We start from the raw sequence: 20296 nt of genomic DNA, 5'->3' as shown, positions 1-20296 counted from the left end.
CCAAGAAGTGCAGACGAAGCTGCAAACATACGGAGGTCGGGTGGGACAAGATGGACATACTTTCACTCATCCACCCCTACAAGTGCTGGATGTCTTGCAGATGTGTTTTGGTTACACGATGATAACATCATGTGCACAAGGAAATCAAAATTGTCCTATCTGGACCCTTCATCGTCCATTCTTCTAGCTATTTCTTCATGCAAAGTACACATATATTGCAATTGAAAAGAATTGTGTTACTATTTTTCTACTCGAACTTCTGCAGTGTGGTAAGTTTACTTTATGAAGTAATGTAAGGAATGTTTTGTGTTTTGTAGTTTGGCTTTGGCTTTATTCATCATCATCATTATGATAATTGAAACAGCTACAAAAAAAGCCACTATCCAGAATTTCATTTTTAAAAAGTGTCCTCTGTTGGATGGCTCTTTTCAGCATTCATCTGCCAAACAAAACATGCAGTACCGAGAGAATTAATCTTTTAATCTCAATTTAAATCAGTTTTAAGGGGACACTCAACTTAAAAATTGGAGAAAAAGTGTCATAGAAATGAAAAATTAAATTTCTACACTAATTTACGTGACAGAACTAAATCAATACGCAAAATTCTTCCCCTATTCATTGAGAAGACACAGTCAAATGCACAAAGCCAAAAAATAAAAAAAATGATAATTAAAAGTGATACTTCAATTAATGATTGATTAAAAATTGAAATATTTTTTATTTTGAAAAGTATTGGATCTAATGAGCTGAGATTTTGCATGTTACTTTCCATGTACAGTATATATTAAACTTTTTCTCCAAATTTGAAAAAGATTGGTCAAATAGGAAAAAAGTTCCAAAATATAGTTGAGTGTCCCCTTAATTAAAGAAATATTTCACAACTCTGGAACATAGTTTTCTTCACCTGTTGAAAGAATATATTTTTGGATTATGAATGTTTTTGTAAAAGACGTTATTATTCGTTAAAGTTATGGTATTGAGTCTACTTTTTAAGATATCTTTCTTGGCTTCTATGACCATTATTTGTATAGTTTTATAATTTTTAATAAAATTCTTTCTTTATGCTTTCTTTTCTCAAAGCCATATATTCTTATAATCTGCTATTCTTTTTGCAAGACAAAATGTGTGCATATATTTGCAGATTCGTTTGTTTCTGTGTTCTATTAGTCTGTATCAGCATAACTCTTTAAAACTTTATCTCTATTACTTCTATTGTTTCTTAATATTTTCTTCTCCAGTACCCAACATTCTGAGCCATTGTATTGTATTGTATTGTATTGTATTGTGTTGTATTTATTAACATTCCATGGTATTCATACATGCTTACAGCTAGAATATGGAACAAGTCAAAAAACTTAATACTATTATAAAGTCTTAATTTATAGTCACAGTCTAGATGAAATATATACAGACGAGATTTACAATATAGTCTACTAGTACAACACAAAGTTTTAGTATCAATTTCATGAAGTGTTATTGAATGTCATGAATTCTCCTACAGAATAGAAGGCGTGAGAAATTAGGTACTTTTTTAATTTGGCCCTAAATAATTTTATGTTTTGTGTTTCATTTTTTTTATATCGATAGGGAGGCTATTAAAAATTTTTACTGCCATATAACGCACTCCTTTTTGATAGCACAATAGACTTGCCGTTGGAGTATGAAAGTCATTTTTTGACGTGTATTTATGCTATGAACTGTTGAATTAGTTACAAAGTTTTCACGATTACATACGAGGAAGATTATTAATGAAAAGATATACTGACAAGCCATGGGCATTATTTGTAGTTTTTTTAAAATAGTCCTACAAGATTCCCTAGATTTGGCACCTACTAGTATTCTAATTACTCTTTTTTGTAATAGAAATATATTGTTACTATCTGTGGAATTTCCCCAGAATATTATTCCAAAACTCATTACCGAGTGGAAATATGCAAAGTATATTGTTTTTAAGATATTGATATTTACTATGTCTTGCCTAGATTAATTGCAAAACAAGCTGAATTTAATTTGGGGGTAATTTCTTTAATATGATTTTTCCAATTTAACACATTATCGATTTTTAAGCCAAGAAATTTGGTTGTTCTTGAGGGAAGAGGGAATGAGCAACTAAAGCTTTACCTATAAAATGCCAGCATTATCTTCACATTTCAAAATGATTCGGACGATTTTACATTATTATATTTATTTCCTAAATTTGTCAAAACAAGATATAATTTCACACATGTATTGGAACTCTCCAAGTTTAACTGTCAATTGGTAGCATGATGTCATAGATGCTCATTATGAGTTCCCCTTGTTACTCTGCAAACATCAATGCTATAATCTATAAAGTCGAGGTCTTTTAGCTTAAGATACGTAGAATAAGTCTTTGAATAACAAATTTTTTCACTGATGGATCTTTTGCAGGTGTGTTCAGTGATGTCAGATTGCCATGATCATAGTCACTTTTCTTTGAGCACTTCTTCTTTGTATCAGACTCTGGATGAGTTGGATTTCGAGCGCGGGATATGGTATGCAGGTAAGTATTAACATACAGTACGTAAAGGCCGTTCTCCTACTACAACAATAGCGCGACAGATACGAGATCACGACGCCACCTGCTGGTGACGAGTCGTGTGAGACTCGACATGTCAGTCTCCTCGCTATCTTGTCGCGACCAGTCGCTTGCGATGGCTGAAGGAGAAAAAGAACAACATTGCCTTTGTTCAAGTAGTAGAACAATATCCATGCCTATACAACCATAATTTCAGCAGAATACACAAGGAGAGATGTGACTACAACAGAGTAGAAGCTCGAATTCAAGTAGTTACATGTGTTATGTTATAAACAAAATAAAATAATTATAAATAAAAATAGAGATAACAGAAAGAGTGGAAAGAAATGGAAGAGAGAGAGAGAGATATGAAAAAATAATAAAGAGAGAATTGCGCACAAATATGCATAGATGTCACTGTAGCACAAATTACTTAATCTGTCACATTGATCTTGCTGTTCACTCACTACAGAATTGTGTTAGTGATTCTTTCCTTTGTTTGCACGTCAGTACATGGTATCTAACACGGAAACACTCGCAAAGATCACATATACACATGCAGTCTTACTAATAAACCATGTACTCGTATAGTTTTTATACTTGACTTATGCATAGTAGAGACAGAAAACTTTACTAATAAACCATGCATAACCGATGGACGTATAAACAGCCTGTAACTATACAATGGGAATTGCTTTGCAGTAGTTATATACACGAAACCCCTTGTTTAAGCATTGTATATAGAGAAAAAATGGCCGCCCCTCTAACAGCTGTTCGTATTGACTGTCATTTTATGATGATGGTTGCCTAGTAACCAAAGAAGAACAAACCAAAGAGCACAGAATAATAAGAATAATATTACTGTAGCTTGTACTCTTTGACCAAAATATAGTATGGTAATCGATTAGAGCCAGTTGTACTATCGATACTTAACACGCCACACTAGAGCACTCTACCGGATGCCATAGAGAACTCAGATATTCTATAATCTTTCGTAATGAAGTAATGACGAAACTATGACGTAATTGTGTAACAGTTGTACTGTTATACGTGACGTATGTAGTGATTATTAGTAAGGAATTTACACACGACGTATAAATGAGCTACTCTTTGTCTAAGTATAAGACAGTTAAACGTCTGTATATAGAGTTTTTATTAGTAAGACCGATGGAGTTTGGATCATGGTAGTTTTTGGTTTTGCGTAGCTTGAAGTGGAAGCCATGTATTGCCAGGCATATGGTCAAATGCCTGAGATCGTAGGATGCCCTCTTCCAGTCGTGTGATGTCATCACATGTGTGGTGTAGAAATTGTCCCAGATCTGGTTCTTCTTGCTTCTTAGCTCCGATTGTAGTGTCACATATTGTTCTGTTGCCGGTAGCAGCAGCTGGTGGCGCAGGTCCTCTATGTAGAAGGTCTCTCTGGCGAGTTCATAAGCTAGGCTCGATGGGGAGATGTAGAGTATCCTTTTCAAGTATGTTGCCTTGACTTTTTCTATTTGATTAAGATTGCTTCTATTTAGATCTTCCCAGATGATCTCCAGACCGTATGTAATTATGGGGTTGATTTTTGTTTTGAAGAGCTTGATGGCTGTGTTGAGCGAGAGCTTGTTGATATTATGTATGTCCTGCATTGCTCTTGTGGCATGTGTTACTCTGTCCCTGATGTGGGTGTTGAAGACAGTTCCCTGGGTCTGAAAAGTTATTCCTAGGTATTTGAATTTATTTACTTTTTGTAGTTGTATTCCGTCCATTTTTAAGGTATCATCTGCAGCTGTCCTACCACCTTTCCGAAATATAAGGTACACTGTTTTTTTCCAGATTTATTTTGAGATCCCTTTCTCTTGCCCATACTGCTAACCGATCGAGTGTCTCTTGGAGTTCTTCTCTGGAAGTGGAGGATATTGCTAGGTCATCTGCGTACACATAGATTTTTACTGCTTCCTTTGTGATGATCTCTGATATATCTACTGTGGCTATGTTGAATAATAAGTGGCTTAAGGGGTCTCCTTGGAGAACCCCGATGGTTTGTTGGATATGTTTTGATATGCAGATGCCATCGTCTATTGTTATATTGTTATTGTGTAGGATGTCTCTTGTTATCTTGGTGATGTAGTGTTCCCTGCCAATCATTTCTTCCACTTTGCATATGATGAGTCTTCGGTCCAGGAGATCAAACACCTTTGTATAATCTACGAAGATTCTATATAATTTCCCTTTATCATGGCTTAGAGCTCTGGTATGTCCTGTTTTAGACATTGTACCGCCTGTATTGTGGATCTTCCAGTTCTGAATCCAAACTGGAACTCTGGTATCATTGCATCTACCAGTTGCGTTAGTATTTTGGTGAGTACCTTAAGTAGGGTGTTTTCTAAAGCAATGCCTCTGTACGAGTTGGGGTTGCCTGCATCTCCCTTTCCTTTATGAATAAATGAAAATGACAATATTTTAAATTAAATTGTAACATCTAAATGAGGGGTTGGAAAGCAATGGTGGATCATTAATGTTTAGGTGAGGGGTTTGGACTTTTTCCATTGCTGGTTGTCACAATCAAAAATTAAGACACAACGTTTTGAAGGGTGGTTCTCCCTTTGTCTCAGGTGGAAGGAAGGAGAGAAGGGAAAAAACCTACTGTTGGGATCGTTACGTACAGCTATTCCGTATGACTCCGTTGATTCCTGGGATCAGTGGAGATTCTAATTAAGAAAAACCCGAAGTCATTAGCAGTATGTTGGCACTAAACCAAACGGAATAAAAAAGATTGGCGTGAAGTGGCTAAAAAAAATTGATGAAAGACATACAAAAGGAGGGGGCGGGGAACTAAAAAAATGAACAAGTGTTATGATACCACGATAGAAAATAAAAGAAAGATAAAAAAGGAAAAAAACTAGTAACAAAGGACATGATAAAAAACTACTACTGCCACCTAGTGGTAGCAGACATTACTATTAACTACTAAGCTGCAACACTAGGTTGCGTTGTCTAATGGTGGAGATGATCCCAGATGGTCTACGTGGTGTTGGTGACAGCATTCTTCCCCTTGTATTGAATCTTTCTGATGTCTTGTTCAACTATGGGTAACCAAATATCCGGAAGAATTAGAGTAGGTTGACTAATGGCATTGTCCGAAAAACTCATATGTGCGGCTTCCTTGTATTTCCTCTGTGTCAGAGAATGCTCAGTTTGTAGGATTGAAGTATTTTCCCACTTTATTTTGTGTCCGGATTCAAAGCTGTGTTGTACTATTCTTGATTTATATATTAGGCATTGTTTGAAGTTGTACTTGTGCTCCTTAATTCTTGATTGTGACAACCAGCAATGGAAAAAGTCCAAACCCCTCACCTAAACATTAAATTGTAACATGCAGAAAATAAATATATATAAATTGTTAAGGGTTGGAAGTGTGACATTGTAATACAGTAATTGTAAATGTGCTAAATAGTGTGAAAATTACTGGAAGTGTAAAATACATAATGAAATGCAGCCTGTATTGGCAGTTTTGCAGTGCACAGACCATCCTTATAGTGAAGCATGTGACAGCACAACCAGAGTACTACATGATTCAAAGGCTGTTATGTTCTTTCACCCACCTACCAACCAAAATACATATATGCAAGTCGTACAAAATGCCTGAACTAACTAAACCAAATCTGTCACTGATACTTGACCTTACGAAAACTTGCTTTCCACTGTGTAAACTTCATCCTCAGTTCCATAGATGAAACCGTAAGCGCTGAAACATAACAGCCTTTGAACCATAGGTAGGTAGAAAGCAAGTCATTTACAGTCTTGCACGATGTCATCTTCTTGTAGCAATGCAGTGCATCTTCTGGTGTGTTCCATGTCCATCTCTTCATTTGCATCACACTAAACTCAGGCAGGTGGCTTGCCAATCATGATCTGTTATCAACCGGGACATTGCAACAGCTGATTTATGTGGCCCTTCAGGGATTGTCTCGTGATTACTCTATAAAATTTCCCAGGCTTTATCTTTTGCTCTGTCCTAATTTTGTTGTTTTTGGACAAATCTGAATTTATTTTTGATTGGTTGTTCTGTATAGTAACATGGAAGTCTGTTATTATTTCGAGTGAATCAGTTTAAGGGGAGAGGATGGTAATTTTTAAAACTTTTTTCCTATTTGGTGTAAAATATTAATTTTTTGTATGTAGAGAGCTCATGGCTATAGCAACTCAACAAAATATAAATATTTTGGATAAATTATTTGGGAGCCAGATTTGAAAAAAAAAAATGTACCGAATGCAGGATTTTACTAAACTCTATATATCTAAGCCATTATTAAAGATAAATTCAAACAGTTTGTTACAATTTATTTGTAAAAGGACGCTCTACAAACTGTATTGTAACAGAATTTTGATATTAGTTCCTACATTTTTAAAATAAACAATTAAAATTTAATAACATTTTTTTTTTATTTTCTTTCTTGCAAACAGAGATACTTATTTTTAAAATGAAATCAATTAGGGAAATTCCGTTACAGAGAAAAGTTTCCTAGTAGTCTAGAGAATGTGTATTCTAAATTTCATTCATATATCTTTAATAGTTCAAAAATTATATCGATTTTTGTCTGACTATGTAGCAAAAAAAAAAATAAAGTTCCAGAAACAGCAATCAAAGGGGGTGTGATTTAATAATCTAGAGCGCAGGAACTATAAAAATGGCGTCTCAACATCCAATAAGGGCACAGATACACACACAATGTTATACAATGTATTCCACACACATCACAGAGTATTTTAAAGAAAAATTTGGTTTTGAAAAAAAAATGAAGTTCCAGAAACAACAAACAAATGGCGGTGTGATTTAAAAATCCAGAGTGCAGGAAGTTTAAAAATGGCGTCTCAACAACCGATAAGGGCACAAATACCCACAAAATATTATACAATGTATTCTACACATATCACAGAGTATTTTAAGGAAAAAAATTGTTTTTTTTTGAAAATTTACTCATTTTTCACCAGAAAATACCATCCTCTTCCCTTAAGTATCTAGGTATAACTTTTCAGACCACAGGAACCACATACATGCTACATGTAAAAGATAAAACAATTACTGCGCTTAGAGCCACGAATGACATCAGTCATTTGAGACAGATATCTGTGCAATCAGCATTAAAGTTATTTCACGCCAAAATTTCACCAATAGTTACATATGGCCTAGCACTCATATGGGAACACCTGAATAGAAGCAACCTCAAGGCAATCGAAGCAGTAAAGGCAAAGTACCTCAAAAAAGAGTCCTGTGCATATTGAAATACATGCCGTCGTGACTTACGTATGAGCTGGCAAGGGAGCCATTCTACTTAGGGGAACTGCGACTGCAGCTACCATCCACACAGGCATACGAAGAGACAGTGACAGAACTAGAAGGAAAAAGACTGCAAATCTGGAGTGACTTCTACACCACAGACGTGATGATCACAAGAGTGGATGGCCGTGGGCTACGAGCTGAGACACACGATGACCCGCTTTGCAGTCCATGGATTCCATCACAAACTATGTAGGACAAAGACTTTCCACCTGCCGGCAGAAGACTGCATTTGTGAACTATGCCTGAAGAGTTGTGATAGATATCATGCTATGTGGTGCACACGAAGATCAGTCTCTTTGACATGATTTTGCAGCGAGTGATTCTAGCTTCATGCATATTTTGCTTAGTTCTCATTATTATTATTATTATTATTATTATTATTATTATTATTATTATTATTAAGTCTGTTATTATTAGATGGTTATAAAATTTCATTGCCAAAAAGGCTGCTGTTTCATTTCCCTGTATGTCACAATGGGAAAAAATCCACTGTAAACTAATTTTTTTTCTGTACTTTAGTTAGGTAATGTATACATCATTTTCATATAATCCTGAATTTTAGTCCCTTTTGTAGACTGTTGTGAAATTATAGCTTGTTTAGCTGTCCTTGAATCATATAGAGAATTGTTGTTCTCCAGTTACACTGGGGATTACTTGATCTGCATCATTTTCCCCCTAGCTTCCCAATATAATGAAGTCAGACCATTGCCCGTCAGTCCTTTATAATTTTCCAGGTGGTATTTATGTTGTTGTTGTTTTCTAATGCCAGGCAATTGACAATAAAGTCATTTGACCTCTTGCACTCCAATATTTTTCAAAGATATTGTCATGGTTAGCCACTGACGCACAGATTTTGAGATGTTCTGAATCCATTTCTTGATTTGAGTTGCACATTGGACAGGTGGTATTTATTCAATATGGCATCATCTTGACAAAATGTGCACTTGGGTGAAGGAAGGCTGTGTATCTTGTGTAGATGTTCGGCGAGGCAGTCGTATAGAGAATTGTTGTTGTTTTCTAATGCCAGGCGTTTGACAATAAAGTCATTTGACTTCTTGCACTCCAATATTTTTCAAAGATATTATCATGGCCAGCCACTGAAGCACAGATTTTGAGGTGTTCCGAATCCATTTCTTGGTTTGAGTTGCACAATGGGCAGTTAGGGGACTGATATATTCCAATTCTATGCAGGTGTTTGGCCAAACAATCGTGGCCTGTTGCCAATCTAAATGCAGCTACAGACGATTTTCGTGGTAAATCGGGAATTAACTGTGGATTATGATGCAGAGAGTTTCATTTTTTCCCTTGAGATTGTGTTATCAAATTTTGTTTGTTGAAGTCTAAGTATGTAGATTTAATGAATCTTTTCACAGAGTAATACGTAGATTTAGTAACAGGTCTGTAAGTAGCAGTGCTGCCGCCCTTTGCTAAAGCATCCGCATTCTCGTTTCCCAGGATTCCACAGTGGGATGGTATCCATTGGAATACAATTCTTTTATTGAGTGAATTGTATATGCTGCCATTCAGAACCAGTTTTCTATGCCTCCGTATATCCCACACCTGGTAAACCATATTTTTAAGGTTCTATTTGGATTGCAGTTTATTCATTCAGTTTTAACCATTTCCAGCACAGTATGACGACTTGGAACGTGTTGAGAAGCTGTTGAGGCAGGGAGTCTCGCCAGATATCCGGGATGCGGCTGGCTACAGTCCGCTGCATTACGCTGCCCGTGCAGGCCACGATCGCATCTGCCAATGCCTTCTGGCTGCTGGAGCCTCAGTCGATGCAGTCACCAGGGCGGGACAGGCGACTGCTCTTCACAGAGCCGCCTCAGCTGGCCAAGATGGCATAGTTTCTCTACTGCTACAACGTGGTGGGAAACCTGAACTTAGAGATGCTGATGGTAAAACGGCTTTGCACAGAGCAGTAGAGCAGAATCATGTGAAAACAGCTAAGATTCTCCTGGAAGCCAATCCTGGCCTCAAATTCATCTTTGATTCGAAAGAGAAGCTGCCATTAGATTATGCTGGAAGGAATGAGATGGTTGCTTTATTTGCAGATTGAACTGTGGAACAAACGACATCCGAGTAATAATTTGATTGTGTTTTTAAGACAGTTCTTTTATTACGTGTGGTATTAAGGTCAACCAAGAACTTTTGCTTGTTTAAAATGTTTGATAGTACATTTATGTATTATAATCAACATTTCTTGCTACATTACTGTATATGGTGTTTGCTTCTTTCTCCTTTCTATTGTGTTCACTTAATACAGTTGCTTGAAAATGCAATTCAGAATATATGGCATCTTGCTTTTATGAATACAGTCGAACCTCGATAACTTGAAAGTCACGTGAAATTTTTTTCACTCTATCGTAGTTTGTAACAGTTTTTCTATTTTGTCTAAGGAAAAAATTATAGTAATAAAACTCTTGTGCTTTCTATTTTACTCTATTTTATCTAAAGGGAATGATATGAAATTAAAAATGCATTATATCATTCGAAACCTATCATTACTTATTTAAAAATTCTTGATTTCTCTATTTGCAATTTTCTAAAATATTTACAGCATTGAATATGTAATCATTTAAATGTGTTTGTCCCTGAATGTACTTTCCATATTTCTTTCTACCATAAGGAATAAAGATGATAATTTCAGACAGAGAATTAATAGCAGTAGAAAGATATTAATGCATATATTTGAGATTTTGAAGGTTATGAATTTACTCGAAGATGCCGAAAATTCGAATAATGAATGTTCGACTGTATTTAAATTAATGTAATTATTGTATACACATTTGATGAAATGTACGTTTTGCATAATTATGATGAATGTTTAATATATTTAACTTTTGTACATGTTGTAAACTTGAAACAGTATAATTACTTACTCTGATAATCTAATAAGAGATTGGAGGATGAAAAATTAACAAATCTAGGTTTGTCATCCATTACGAGAGTGTGATTTTATGTGTATTGAAATGTCCTTTGTATAAACTGACCCAATTGGCAGGAATTGCATTACATTTATTATAACTTAGTTGATCTTTGAAGTATATCAGTTTTTTCTATACATTGGTATCTCAAACTTTAATTTAAAATACTGTAGTTTTATGCTTGTTTATTGAAATGGTAATTAAATATATTATGAATCTCACTGCAATAATAGTGTGAGATGTAATCGGCTTTGTACGAGTAAAGTGTACAGACTATCACTAAGGAGTCTGTAAAAGAGATATCGGCATGTTCTTGGTAAGAAAATAAAATCATTCTTATGAAATTTTATTGAAAACTTACTTTTGTACAGAAATATGCTCTTTTTATGCCAATATCCTATTATAGGAAGCCATAAAATTTCAAAACTATTATTATATGTGGTTGTATAAAAATAATAATAATAATAATAATAAATATGAAAAAAAAAAAAGATATGTAGTATAATGTGTGTATGTATGTGTGTGTATAACTCCCACACATCATGCACATCTGAGAATTGTTTGTGACATGGAAAAGAGTTAATTTGTATGTTGGCTTACCATGATGTTTCAACACTTTGTATTTATCTGTGTTCTCTATCTCGAATATATCTGTAAATTGTCTATTTAAATACAAATATAATGTACTAATATTAGGCACACTTCAATTTCTAATTTCTTGCTGCTACTTCAAGTAGTAGAAACTTTTATCTGCTTCTGGCCTGAGATCTACCTCATATTTTGATTTATGTTTTGGTTGTCGTACTGGTTATTCATAGTTGACAATTGAAATAATGTTATTCTTTCTCTACTTCTCCTCCTCTTCCCATTTTATTTATTTTTCTCCTTCCTTTTCCTCCTCTAATGAAATGCTGATTAGTATATTCCAGAATTAATCTTTTCAGTAATATGATATAATATAATATTGTTTTATTTCATGTTCAGTCTAATTGACATATCACAATTTAAAAAAAAAATAATTACATTTACATATGTAAATGATCATTGGTATTATTTATTTATTTCTTTATTATTTTGCTAATAATTGTAACATAAAATATAATATATACAGAAAAACTTTAGCTCACCCCTGAAAGAGTAGAACTCGTGCTCAGGGGCGGATTCTTGAATTGAAATGAATAATTATACAATTTGTCTTATGTCTACTATGCAATTATAGTATATAAATTTAATACTAGAACTATTAGAATTGACAAGATTAGGATATTTAAATATAAATTTGTAATATATTCTTGGGCCTAAATTACTACTATGATTAAATATTGCAACAGTGTTGCATTTTCGTTCAGACAATCTTAAAGAATTCATAACTTTTGTTTCATAACTATGAGAATACAATTAAAAATTGTTATGTATGAATTTTATGAAACTTAAGCAAACGTTTTCGCCCTTCGGGCATCATCAAGCATTTTTTTTTTTCATACAATATCTTGTACATTTTATGTCTTGTTGTGAAATCTGTACAAACTAATTAAAACACAACCTATATATAATACAATGTTTAACCAACTATTTGAGATAAACTTGTGATGATTAACGATCTAAAATATAAAATACAGGTATAAAATTTAATATGTGAATAAAATTGTAGCTGACCGGTCTGTCTTATATTTAAATTATGACATAAGAAATTGCAAACATGATAAAACTGTTTGGTTCCTCTTTAAACTTCATAATAGCTTCCATTAGTTGCATATTTATTGCGAGTCTTGGTCCCTGGTACATCAATCGTTTTTTAGTGATATACCGGTATAAAACAGACAAGTCAGCTACAATTTTATTTATATATTAAATTTTATACCTGTATTTTATATTTTAGATCGTTAATCATCACAAGTTTATCTCGAATAGTTGGTTCAACATTATGTTATAGGTTGTGTTTTAATTAGTTTGTACAGATTCCACAACAAGGCATAAATGTACAAGATATTGTATGAAAAAAATGCCTGATGATGCCCGAAGGACGAAAGCGTTTGCTTAAGGCCCGGTTGCAGAAACACCGATCAAAATATGATTGGCAATCAAGGAGGGTTTGATTGGCCATCAGTTCTATTTCTGTTGCAGAAAGAACAATCAGTGTTTGATCGGAAATCAGTCTTCCATCAGATTTGATCAACAGATTTTTGCTGGTTAAGTCATTGATCATCGATCAAGCAGGCTATTTATGTTGTTTTGTTTATAATGCAGTATTATATAGTAAATAGTTATAGCGTAACAATATTGTTTTCGACATAATGGATTCTTCTGATGAAGAAATTTTAAATGAAAAAAATATTATTAAGAAGAAGGCGTTTCCGTGATAGACATGAATTGTTTTTATGTGTAATGACAGAGAATTTGAGCAAAGATTTAGGTTAAGTAAGGATTCCTGTGTTTTGTTACTTTCAAAAATTGAAACAAATATATGCAGACAGATAAATCGAAACCTTCCACTTTCTCCTATGAACCAAGTTCTAATAATGCTGAGATTTTATGCTGTTGGAATTTTTCAGGCGGTCTTGGGTTATCTTGTTAGGGTCCACAAATCAACTATTTGCCGAGTAGTTAGGAATGTTACGTATGAAATTGCTTTGTTATGGCAGGGTCTCATAAATCCCCAAACTTCAAACAGGGAACGATTTGAAATCCAGAGAGAATTTTCAGCCATGTCAGGATTTCCAAGAGTAGCCTAATATTGATTGTATAGACTGCTCACATCCCCATCCAATCACCTGGTTGAAATGATGCCGAACTTTATCGAAATAGAAAAGGTTTCTTTTCTGTGAATATACAGGCAATATGTAGACTACACCATCATTGAAATTCTGGAATGTTGTAGCCCAATGGCAGAGTTCTACACATGACAACACATTATTTTTAATGAGTAGGTTACGAGCTCCATTTGTAAACAGAGAGATGGGAAATGGAATTATTTTGGGTTATGGAGGCTATGCATATTCCAATTTCTTGTCGATTCCCCTAGCAAATCCCACAACAGAAGCCCCCTCACTTTTTTTTTCTTCTTCATTTTCTTTCACTATATTGTAGTCTATATACAAATAGAATCCGCCTGTTTCCTTTCTACAAAAAGCAACAAAACAGCAAAACATTCACTTGTTTTCCTAGTCACCGCCCACTTGATGCATTCGTTTCGCGACTTTTAAAGAGCATCAAATTGGCTGTGGTTGCTAAATAGCGCTGTTGTCAAATGTATTTCTTTCTTAAATCAGCAATTAGTAAATTGAGACAAGTTGATTGGAGATTCACGTTTGTGCAACGCAATGAACAATCAAATAAATCAGACATCAACTGATTGGCGATCAGGGACTGATTTGATTTGCGTTTCTGCAACCGGGCCTAAGTTTCATAATACCAATGATCATTTACATATGTAAATGTCATTAATTTTTTTAAATTGTGATATGTCAATTAGACTGAACATGAAATAAAACAATATTATATTATATCATATTGTATTGACTATCTGAATATCTTTCATCATGCTTTCTTTTCAGTAATGTTCAACAATTACCGAAAACGTATCCTCTAAAATTAAAAACTGTTTGTATTTTATTACATTCAATTATGTAATTGTTGATACTCATGTCTAATGATTTGAAAATAAATTTTCCATTGAGGCACCATCACCTTGTTTATTGAACTCATTGAGTAAGCATAAGGGTAAGTGATAGAATTGATTTTATGCTCGACCATGCCGAAATGTAGTAATTATACACCTGGTAGCAGTCCTTTAATGCATGTCATTAAAGTACACCTACTCTTTAAAGTACAGGTCTTCAGCCAATGATAACTCAGCTTACATGTGTTTAGCCAATGAGAAGTCAGCTTTGTACTGTTATAAAACAGCAAGTATCGATTATTCTCGGATATGCAATCGAAAAAGAATTAGCGAAAAGTCACGGAGGCTGAAATCCAATACTGTCGCAGAAGGTTATGTTCTGTTACTATAATAATTAGCGGTAATTGTAAATAATATTCAAATAAATTCAATTTGTCATCTCGTTTTTCAATGACGAATTCAATAATCAAAGTTATACCACGTTTAACGGGATTACACAAGGTCAATGATATTATTGTTCCTCGGAAAAAATCAATACTTTCGCGTCTGCGCACATCTCGCAATTCACGACCTAGAACAAGGTCACTTCCGATCTTGTCAGATACAAATAAAATGTATACATCTGAATACCGGTAATTTCAAGTTAGAAATATGGTCGAGCATAAAAAGTCATATGAAACTCGCCTATAATGGTAATTAAGAAGCTCGTATGAAAATTATGGAACTCGCGCTCGTTTCATAAACATCCATACTCGCTTTCTTAATTACTACCATTATAGGCTCGTTGCATAATGTACTATTAATGAACCAACATTTGGAAATTTAGGTATATATTTTTTTTAATACTTCTAATCATAATACATTGTGCCCGGGACGAATTCTACTGTTAAGAGAGTTTTTATAAATCAACAACGAAAAAAAAATTATTCGAATCCTGTTTGCTGCAAAAGATAGAAGAACCCGCCAAGGTTTTATTTATTTATTACGTTATTTTACGGCGCTTTATCAACATCTCTGGTTATTTAGCGTCTGAATGATATAAAGGTGATAATGCCGGTGAAATGAATCCGGGGTCCAACACCGAAAGTTACCCAGTATTTGCTCATATTAGGTTGAGGGAAAACCTCGGAAAAAACCTCAACCAGGTAACTTGCCCCGACCGGGAATCGAACCCGGGCCACCTGGTTTCGCGACCAGACGCGCTAACCGTTACTCCACAGGTGTGGACGCCAAGGTTTTATGGTGATCAATAAATCTCCACTTCTGCATCTTGTGTGACTTGGCAGACTTCATGAAATCGGAAATGTCAGCAGCAATGAATGGAATAACAGTGTCACTAACATAAAACTTAACAATAATTGAACATCTAATGGAATGACGGTATTGCCAACTTGGTCAGCTCCTCTATCGAAGAGCTTGTAGATACATTTATTAGTTACTGAGTTATAGAACTTTATCAGTAGTCTAAATGTGACCATCAACAATATGCATTTCTGCCGACTCTATGTGATATCTTGGAAATGATTTTAATTGTACAATTGCAGTTCTGGGATTTTTATCGAATACAGAGTGATATAGTTTTCATTGACCCGTTTTACTCACCCTCCTGACCCTTTACAACCGGGTTGCATTTGTTGTTTTATATATGTTTTTAACATACTTGACATTTTGGACCTTTTACATCCGAATATTTTATAAAATTTTTATTGTTTTGAGATGCACCAGGTAATTTATTTCTAGTGCTATTGTTTTATTATTTTATTGTTTCATTTTAAATACTACCTAGGGTCTGAGAACTGCTCACTTTTATGATTTTTAAAAATCACCTTGTTGAAACGGCATTTGTGTGCCTCATTTTTACTGTGACGGTTTTTATTTCGTTTTAGCATTCAGCTTATTGTACTGTATATGTTTTTGGCTTTGTTAAGAATTTTAGATAAGGGCGCAAATAGCCATAGCAGCTGATGTCCTCTTTCAAACCCCACTAACTCACTCGTATCAGTAGTGTTCATTATAGACACCATGCATTTATCATATTGTGAAGCGTTCTTAATAGTGGATATCATTAAAACAGAAGTGAGAGTATTTCAGATTTACAAATTTTGATTCAAATGTAAATAACTTTTTGAAAAAGTTTCTTACATACTGTACTCCATTATCATGTGTTAATTATCTGATCTAAATGTGAATGAAGGTGAGTGAATAATATCCAAAATTCGTACTGTAAACTGGGGTTACTTTGAAAACACAGCAAACTTTGACCATTTTTTCAGAAAATCATATTTAGGTTTCTACATGCTGCACTTGTTATAGATGGAGGTAAATTTGGTATGAGAATGATTTTATGATAATTTACCTCCATCTATAACAAATGCAGCATGTAGAAACCTAAATATGATTTTCTGAAAAAAATGGTCAAAGTTTCCTTTGTGTTCAAAGTAACCCCAGTTTACAGTATGTGAAGTTTTTTAGTGCATATTTTGGCTATTGTGGCATAATACAGGTATAAACGTGCATATTTAAGATAACTGTGAATGTTATATAGAGGGTGATTCACGAGGAAAGGTAAAAAATTTAGGATTTGAATTCTGAAGTCATTCTGAGTCAAAAAGTCCATATGAATATAGGTCCGTTTTCGAACGGTTACAGAGATATGGCTCTTCGATTTCACAAAAACTTCTAAGATTCCATTTTACTAACTCGCATTTAGAGACAGATAACGGACAAATTTAAAGTTTATGTTAATATATGCATACATACCTAATATTCTAGACGTCGGGGTCGAGGTTTTCGCACATTTTCCAAGGGTCCACGCCTGTGGAGTAACATCTAGCCGCGAAACCAAGTGGCCCGGGTTCGATTCCCGGTCGGGACAACTTACCTGGTTGAGGTTTTTTCCGGGGTTTTCCCTCAACCCAATATGAGCAAATGCAGTAAGTACTCTTCGATATGGTACCCTTCTGTTCGGAAATCGTCGTTCATATTCAGCGACGGCACGCAAGGAACTTCCATCGCACAAACCATAAACATACACAATATCGGCGTAGTCTGTAATCGAAAATTTATAAGGCATCTTGAAAATCACAACTTAACACTTCCGATAACTGTACCTGTATAACTACTGTACTGTAGGTAGCTGACTGGACTGCTGTGAATTGATGATAGTGTAGGCTGTTTGTGTTATCTGCGGATTCTGTGTCATTACATCAGACAAGGGCAGGCGATTGGACATTTTAAATGCCCCACCACCCGGTTTCTTCCTCTTATCTACATCTTTCACAATGCAGATTCCAATGTTACGTCATTCATTGCGACCTTGACCTCGTCTCACGTCAGCAGCATATGGTAACGTCTGATTCTCATTGGGGCGAGACCTTCAAGCTGTATCCAGTCAGACAATGTGAAATCGACTCCACGAGGTTGATTTACCCTCCAGAAGGCCTATTCGAGCTTCTCCACTTTCCCGTCGTCACATAACTGCCCGAATGAGATGCGCAAGACTTCATCGAGAGTGGACGAGAGAGCAGTGGGACATTCATTTCCGTTGAAATTCGCATCTCTTTACATCCTGACGATCGTTCTGTGAGCGTGTGGAGATGACCTCATCAACGTATGCACGACCAGTTCATCAGAGAACGTCACCAACATGGAGGAGGAAGTGTAATGTTACGGGATGACATTCTGTATGGACGTCGTACTCCACTTGTGCACATCAAAGATGTAGTCTACAGAGAACATCCTGACACCCATAGTGAAGGCTTACGCTGATCATTTTGGCCCAGATTTCACCCTAGTTGATGACAACACTCGTTCTCACAGAGCTGGCATTGTGAGTGACTTCCTTCGTGGCAATCATAGTAGCAGAATGGACTGGCCCTCCTTGAGGCCGAGGTCATTCTCTGAGCTTTATGCAGGGTAGTAAGATTTTTCGGCACCCATCGTGCACAAAATTAGTTTATAGCAATGTAATAATTTTGTTTCCTGGTTGAGTGGAAGAGAAGGCCGAATGGCCTTAACTCCGCCAGTTAAAATAAACCATTATAATTTATTATTATTCCATGTTGAATCTTTCGTACACTACTTTTAACACTTGAATATAAATAATACACACTACAAAGACATCTCAACACACAAACAACACAAACAAATAAATACAACCACACAGGCGTATACAAGCTCACATGCAATAGTTGCGACAGTTTCTACTTTGGACAGACAGGCAGATCATTCCAAACTCGATACAAAGAACACATTAAAGCATTAATCAAATTATACTTTATTTTTAAATTTATCATTGTTCCGTATTCTCTCCGCAATCATATTGTATTTCTAATTTAACTTCTGCTTTGTATTCTGGATCCTAGTGGTCAGCCATAGATTTCGGCCAGATGTCCCAAATTGTGGAATTTGTGTGCCGGAGGACACAATACATCTACATATGCCGAACACATAACTAATGCCAAGCACACATACAATAACATAAATACAGACATGGAAATCCTACACATACAACCCAAAAACTCAACACACTAGAACAATATGAAATATACAGACACACTAAAATACACCCTGATCAAATTCTCAACACACAGATCAATTTCAGAACACACACTATTTGACACAACTCTTCATCACACGAACGCACCCACACAACAAGCAGCGAAGTTGAGATGACGCCGAGACACACAAGGCTCTGAGGATGGTGTCAAGTAGCACTGAAACAGCTGTAAGCCGCACATGCTTACATAATTAACACGAGTAATATCGCCATTCAATCAATTATTTATTATTATTATTATTATTATTATTGGCGGCCGGGTAGCTCAGTTGGTAGAGCAGCTGGCTACGGACTGGAAGGTCCGGGGTTCGATCCCAGGTGGTGACAGGATTTTTTCTCGTTGCCAAACTTTCAGAACGGCCCCAAGGTTCACTCAGCCTTCTATAAAATTGAGTACCGGGGTAAAAGGCGGTCAGAGCGTGGTGCCGACCACACCACCTCATTCTAGTGCCGAGGTCATGGAAAGCATGGGGCTCTACCTCCATGCCCCCCAAGTTCTTTCATGGCATGTTACGGGGATATCTTTACCTTTACCTTTATTATTATTATTATTATTATTATTATTATTATTATTATTATTATTATTATTATTAATTTGTGGAAACCTAATCTTGCCGTAACAATTTCATGGAGACTTGCCCTTGAAATTTGTGGGAAATTTTCAGAGTTCAGAAACTGTGAACGACGTCTTTCACGAACAGTTTATTCAATTTGTAGAAAGAGTTCATCAGTCACAATTTAATGTCGTCCTTAAACCTCTCTCATCTTCACGCCCATTCTTAAATTTTCTGCACCAGTCCCGTACAGCATTATCACTCATAATGTTGCCATAAACACGACACAATCGACTGTGAATCTCAGCTGCGTGAAGAAATCGAATAACCGAACGGACCTCACAACTCGCGGGACGAGTAATAATCATGTTCATTATCAACAGCTGTTTCTCACAGACTACTGAACGGAAGTAAGTGCGCGAAATACATGTTGAGAGACCTACAACACCGTCTTTTGGAGCACGAATGAGTCACTTACAGTTGAGATACGACAAAGACAATTAGTATGATATTCTCTCATAGATTGAATAAAATAAAATGTGAAAAATTGGCACTTAGCACATTTAGAATGATAGGCCTTCAATTATAATTTCTCTATCATTCTGTTTTAATTAAGACTATTACACTCTTACTACGTCATACTACTTTTGACCAATAAAACGGTACGAAAAGACGTATTTCAACCAATCATGGCTGCTTATCGCACAATTTTATCGCGTCCCTAGCATTTGTTTAATTTTATCGCGTCCCTAGCATTTGTTTCTTTGTTT

The 20296-nt window shown here is 35.3% G+C and overlaps 1 protein-coding gene across 2 annotated transcripts; it reads left to right on the top strand.

Annotated features, from left to right (window-relative positions):
- Nucleotides 1-136: 136 nt before the first annotated feature.
- On the top strand, nucleotides 137-14478 carry LOC138707293 (ankyrin repeat domain-containing protein 39-like). 2 transcript variants are annotated; one of them, XR_011334154.1, is made up of 4 exons: nucleotides 137-269; nucleotides 2410-2521; nucleotides 9491-12837; nucleotides 14197-14478. XR_011334154.1 is itself a non-coding variant. In XM_069836612.1 (3 exons), the coding sequence occupies exons 1-3, from the start codon at nucleotides 198-200 to the stop codon at nucleotides 9925-9927; spliced, it is 621 nt and encodes a 206-aa protein (XP_069692713.1). In that variant the 5' UTR covers nucleotides 137-197; the 3' UTR covers nucleotides 9928-14478. The 2 variants fall into 2 exon arrangements, 1 of the variants encoding a protein (XP_069692713.1); XM_069836612.1 differs by having other exon boundaries at nucleotides 9491-14478.
- The last annotated feature ends 5818 nt before the right edge of the window (nucleotides 14479-20296 follow it).

The sequence above is a fragment of the Periplaneta americana genome, chromosome 1, assembly GCF_040183065.1.
Source record: "Periplaneta americana isolate PAMFEO1 chromosome 1, P.americana_PAMFEO1_priV1, whole genome shotgun sequence".
Taxonomy (NCBI): domain Eukaryota; kingdom Metazoa; phylum Arthropoda; class Insecta; order Blattodea; family Blattidae; genus Periplaneta; species Periplaneta americana.
This window is presented reverse-complemented; position numbering and strand designations above follow the sequence as displayed.